The sequence below is a fragment of the Pituophis catenifer genome, unplaced genomic scaffold (genome assembly GCF_029215685.1).
Source record: "Pituophis catenifer annectens isolate HBS135680 unplaced genomic scaffold, rPitCat1.0.hap2 SCAF_2, whole genome shotgun sequence".
Lineage (NCBI taxonomy): Eukaryota > Metazoa > Chordata > Lepidosauria > Squamata > Colubridae > Pituophis > Pituophis catenifer.
In genome coordinates, this window is record NW_027256882.1 from 32,104,399 (window position 1) to 32,110,398 (window position 6,000).

Sequence of the window (6,000 nt, forward strand, 5' to 3'; positions counted from 1 at the left end):
TAGAAAAATTTGGATTTCACCATTGCCTCAAATAAATAATTCAGCACTGCTTGCTGGATTCATTACTTAGCCGAACAAGGATTGACAATGAAGGCCAAATTGTGTATGTCAACTATTGTCCTGTTGCCTCAGAGACAACACTTAGAATAACAGAGTTGGAAGGGACCTTGGAGGTCTTCTAGTCCAACCCCCTGCTTAGGCAGGAAACCCTACACCACTTCAGACTTGAACTTGATGATCTGGAAAAATCCCTAATTCTGACCATCAGTAGGGCAAAAGATGATGTTTTTTGTCTCCTCTTTCTAGCATTCCTGGTTCGAGTGGAGCGCGAGAGCCAAGAAAGCGCCTTCCGGGTCTATGAAGTTAAAATCAAGGAGCCTCTGCAATTCAGTGAGTAGCCTCCCTTTCATGGGGGTTTTGTTGCCTCAAGCTTTACTACTGTAGGAGATGATCAGACTGAACTGAAGGGAGGGGTCAAACACGTCATCAGTCTCGAATCCCTACGCGCCCACAAGAGATCTAAGTCCATCCCACTGTCAGACTGGCCCCAGCTTATCCCCTAGGAAAGAACGACCCTCGACTCCATAAGGTTTAGAGAAAAGATACTTTTACTAGAGATGCTGAGTGCAGCATGGATGAAGCAAGCTCTGTGTCAGCTTTGGAAGCCATATTAGGCCGGAAGCTTCCATGCTGCCACCTTCTCATGTGTGGGAAAGTAGGATGGGGAGATTTAGCAGAGGGGTTGTCTTTAGACATAATAGCATTCTTCCTGTCAGTCAAGGTCAGGCCGATTCTGCATCTGGAGAAGGAATGGTCAGGGGGCTGAGTCGAGATGGGACGGACGTTGATTGGAGCATGTGATCGACTGGGGAGTGAGGGGATGGTTTTGGGGATTTTGATTTACTGAGGGAAAACCTCAGAAGACCTCTCAGATTTTGGTTTTCCCAGATGTGCCAGTTTACCTATTCTAGTAAATAGAACTTTGAAAAATGCTTTCCTCAGAGTTTTACTTGGAAAGGGGTGGGTGGATTCTGGAACGCTGACACTCTGAAGAAAAACCATGTGAAAATCATATACAGGTAGTCCTTGCTTTACAACAGGGGTTGTAAAGCAGGGGTGGGTTCTACTTAACTTTACTACTGGTTCGCAATGAGAGCTTGCGCACTTCTGCACATGCGCAGATCATCCATTATGACATCTGGATGGGTGGGCGGAGCCTCCCGCTGCTTTTACTACCGGTTCGCAAGAACCGGACAGAACCGAGAGCAACCCACCACTGATTTAGTGAAGTTATAACATCACTGAAAAAAATGACTTATGATCATTTTTCATACTTAAGACTGTTGCAGCATCCCCGTGGTCACGTGATCAAAATTCAGACTGTTTGGCAACTGACACATATTTATGACAGTTGCGGTGACCCCCTTTTGTGACCTTCTGACGAGCAAAGTCAATGGGGAAGCCAGATTCATTTCACAACCGGGTTACTAACCTGACAACGGCAGTGATTGACTTAACAGCTGTGGCAAGAAAGGTTGTAAAATGGGGAAAACTCGCTTAACTGTCTCGCTTAGCAACAGAAATTTTGGGCTCAATTGCGGTCATAAGTCAAGGTCTACCTGTAGAAATAGGGCCAGTGGAAAAGCACACCACCTTGTTAGATGTCTTCATATCAGGGGTGGGTCCTACTTACCTTTACTTCCGGTTCGCAATGGGGCCGCGTGTGCAACCTTGCTTTGCTTGCTCATGTGCGCGCTCTTCTGAGCATGTGCAGAAGCATTCTGATGACGTTGGGGTCGGTGGGCGGAGCCTCCCGCTGGTTTTACTACCAGTTCTATAGAACCGGTGCGAACCGAGGGCAACCCACCACTGCTTCATATATTTTTTGTTTCAGATTTTCAACCATAGATTTCTTTCTCTCTGTAGCTACGGATTCCAGAATTGAAGTCGGCCAGATCCGTCGCTTTGTGGTTCGGTCCGCTTGCAAGACCCGCTTGGCTGCAGGCAAAGAATATTTGTTGATGGGACGTGACGGGGAAACTCGTGATTCAAATGACCGGTAAATTGGGAAACAAGAAAGGGAAATTCGGTGTGCAGTATGTTGTTAGAAAGACAGGAGGAACAAATGCAGAAGTGTGCAGTTAGAGGGCCTTGACATGTCTGGTCATAGAGAAGGGAGTACATTTAAGCATAACAACAACAAAAAAAGTCAAATAAAGTATTGTTATATAATAATAGTGACAGTCTTGAACTAATTACGCAATATTAAGATCACCATTGTGCTATTACTCTTGTGTGGGTATGCTTATTTATTGATAAAAGGAAATGAGACAAAGCAAATTTACCAAAAATTAAAATACCTTAAAAACAGAAAAGGAAAAAGCAGTAATAAAAAGAAAAACTACCCATTCTGACTCCCCATTTCTGTAGATTAGCTAGATAGGTGAACGCTAGAATGATGGATGGATGGATGGATGGAGAGAGAGAGAGGGATGATAGATAGATAGATAGATAGATAGATAGATAGATAGATAGAGAGAGAGAGAGAGAGAGAGAGAGAGATGGGTGGGTGGGTGGGTGAGTGGGTAGGTGGGTGGGTAGGTAGGTAGATAGATAGATAGATAGATAGATAGATAGATAGATAGATAGATAGATAGATAGATAGATACTGTAGATGGATGGATGATAGATGGATGGATGGACGGGTGGGTGGGTGGGTAGGTAGGTAGGTAGGTAGGTAGGTAGATAGATAGATAGATAGATAGATAGATAGATAGATAGATAGATAGATACTGTAGATGCATGGATGGATGGATGGATGGATGGAAGGATGGGTAGTAGGTAGGTAGATAGATGGGTGGGTGAGTGGGTGGATAGGTAGGTAGATAGATAGATAGTAGATAGATAGATAGATAGATAGATAGATAGATAGATAGATGATAGATAGATAGATAGATAGATAGATAGATAGATAGATGATAGATAGATACTGTAGATAGATGGATGGATGGAAGGATGGATGGGTAGTAGGTAGGTAGGTAGGTAGATAGATGGGTGGGTGGATAGATAGATAGATAGATAGATAGATAGATAGATACTGTAGATGGATGGATGGGTGGGTGGGTGGGTAGTAGGTAGGTAGATAGATAGATGGGTGGGTAGGTAGGTAGATAGATAGATAGATAGATAGATAGATAGATAGATAGATAGATAGATAGATAGATAGATACTGTAGATGGATGGATGGATGGATGGGTGTGTGGGTGGGTGGGTAGGTAGGTAGATGGACAGACAGATAGACAGACAGACAAATGATAGATAGGCAGGCAGGCAGATAGAGAAAAATAGGATTTGAAGAAGACATCATGTTATGCACTTCATATGTGGACACAGAGGTGGCTCTGCATAGAATCTAGCCAATGAGGGCACTGGAAGACCATTGTTCTAGTGACTGTGGGTGTTATTCTATGATGCCACTCATAGTTTTCTATCAGTTTTGGTAGCCCCTGCCTTCACAGTGTGTGGAGGCTTCATAGCGTACAACTGGCCAGCGGGTCCTAATTCCCTTGGCTGGATGTCTGAGTGGCGTAGGTTTTCTTCCACAGTCTTCAGAGCGCTTGTTGTGGTCACTTCCCTAGACTCCAGAACACTGTAGAGCAGGGGTGTCAATTTCATTGAGGGCCTCATCAGGGCTGTGGTTGAAGTCCGGGGGGGGAGGGGGTTGGCCGGGCGTGGCCAACTGGGTGGGTGTGGCCAACTAGGTGGGCGTGGCCATCTTGACGCCACTCCCCAAACTGCTGGCATGTTTCCTCTTTGCATTGGGTAGGCCAGGCCGAAGCCACGCTGACCCGATGTTTCCTCTTCGCATTGGGGTAGACTGGGCCGAAGTGATGCGGGACGGTTCCTTACATTTTCCAGGACGGCTCCAAGGGCTGGATCCAGCCTGCGGGCCTTGTGCTTGACACCCCTGGTGTAGAGCACCTGGCAAGGCATACAGTGGTCATCCATTCTGATGACATGTCCAACCCATCTCATCCAGGTTCTGATAATCAGGGACTCAACGCTGCTTCTCCGGCCCTTTGGGGAAGGAGTGTCATGCCAGACCTGTCACTCAATGTTCTTTCTTTCTGCAGCCCCCAGTACCTTCTGGATAAGAATTCCTGGATAGAAGAGATACCAGATCCTAGGCGTTGTAAAGCCACCCAGTATCGCAACACTTGCAGTCGCCTTGAGTCTTTCACCACCTCCTTTGCTGTGAACGGCTGCCGCATCTGAGCCAAATAACCTCTTGGACCTTTGACTAAGCGGATGCACCTCTTTTATGGAATACCGCCTGGCTGAAAACCTCCTCTTGAATGCTGTGTTGTGAGTCCCTTAACACTTTGTGATTAGAGGACCTGAAGACCCAAGAAGAGTCTGTCAGCATCAAAACAGATTAACAGAACTGGGAGGGACCTTAGAGATCTTCTAGTCCAACCCTCTGTTCAAGCAGGAGACCCTATACCATTTGATACAAATGACTGTTCAGTCTTTTCTTAAAAATCTCCAGTGATGGAGCACCCACAATTTCTGGAGGCAAGTTGTTCCACTGGTTAATTGTTCTAATTGTCAGGAAATTTCTCCTTATTTCTAGGTTGGTTCATTCCTTGTTCAGTTTTGTCCCTTCTTGTCCTACCCTCAGGTGCTTTGAAGAATAGTTTGACTCCCTCTTCTTTGTGGCAGCCCCTGAGATATTGGAACAACTGCTATCATGTCTCCCCTAGTCCTTCTTTTCATTAAACTAGACATACCCAATTCCAGCAACCATTCTTCATATGTTTTAACCTCCACCCACCCACCCCAATCATCTCTCTTACTCTTCTCGGCATCGTTTCCAGAGTCTCTACATCTTTTTTTTTATATTGTAGCAACCAAAACTGGATGCAATATTCCAAGTGTGGTCTTACCAAGACATTTGGTAAAGCAAACTGAAGCAATTTTTACGAGAAAACAGCCAGACATTAAATTGCCTCTAAGTTGGGAGGTCTTTAGTAGAGTTTGACTCAGTGTCGACAACCATTCCTTTGAAAGTGTTTCATTCTGTCCCAAATTATTGTTACTACACAGTCATTTCTGTTCTGAGGTGTGTCAATTTCAGTATTATTTTTTCCTAGCCAAAGCCCTGTTTCACACCATCCACTGCATTGATTATTTATAATCAGAAGTGCTTTCTATCTGAGAATGTATTCTTTTCTGAACTCAACACCACTTTTTCTTGGGGGAAAAAAAAAATTAACCAAAGCAAATGAGGGTGTGTCATTGCTAAAAAGGAGGAACCCCCCCCCATCTTTTCCACTCTCCTAATTTTGGGTTTCCCAGGGATTTATCACTATGCATTCAACTTTCTATTTGACTGGGCAGACCTCTGGATTCCACATTCTCTCACGTTCAAATGTTTATAATCCAACAGTCTTTTTGTCTGTTTCTGGAGAGCCTGAAGTTTGATAAGTCCTAATTTTAAACAGTGTACAAAAATTCTCAGGGTTTGCAATTTCACAAACCAAAATTTTCAGTCATCTTCCTGGGCAGCACCTGTCTCGGAATAGTGTAACACCACCAACCCCCACCCAAAACTGAGCTACCCTTTCAGTAACCTGCTTAGCTGGCTAGGATTTAGGAATTCATAATCCAATGTATCTAGACTACGTTTGACCAAATAGGTGAGTCTTACAATGAGTTGGCACTGTTTTGCACTACTTTTTCATGCAATAAAATCGTTTACTTTCATTTTGTTTCCTCTTGCCGTTTGTTAATTCTTGATTCTGCTGAGGATTCTGCCACTCCGTTCTGATACTTCTGTAATGGCAACTTTCTTCTATACAGTGGTGAAATGTAAAATTTGTTACTACCGGTTCTGTAGGCATGGCTTGGTGGTGAGGGTAATATGACTGGGTGAGCATGGCCAACTTTAAAAAAAAAAAACTTTTAAAATCATGTTTTCTACAACCTCTTCGGCCGAAG

The 6,000-nt window shown here is 44.2% G+C and overlaps 1 protein-coding gene across 1 annotated transcript in view; it reads left to right on the top strand.

Moving 5' to 3' along the window:
• LOC139312055 (complement C4-B-like) overlaps positions 1-5,766 on the top strand; it is an 88,127-nt gene extending 82,361 nt beyond the window's left edge. The window contains exons 37-39 of the mRNA XM_070936577.1: positions 307-390; positions 1,927-2,059; positions 4,134-5,766. Coding sequence (XP_070792678.1) covers positions 307-390; positions 1,927-2,059; positions 4,134-4,275 — 359 coding nt within the window. The 3' untranslated portion in view covers positions 4,276-5,766. The remainder of the gene's footprint in view (positions 1-306; positions 391-1,926; positions 2,060-4,133) is intronic.
• The last annotated feature ends 234 nt before the right edge of the window (positions 5,767-6,000 follow it).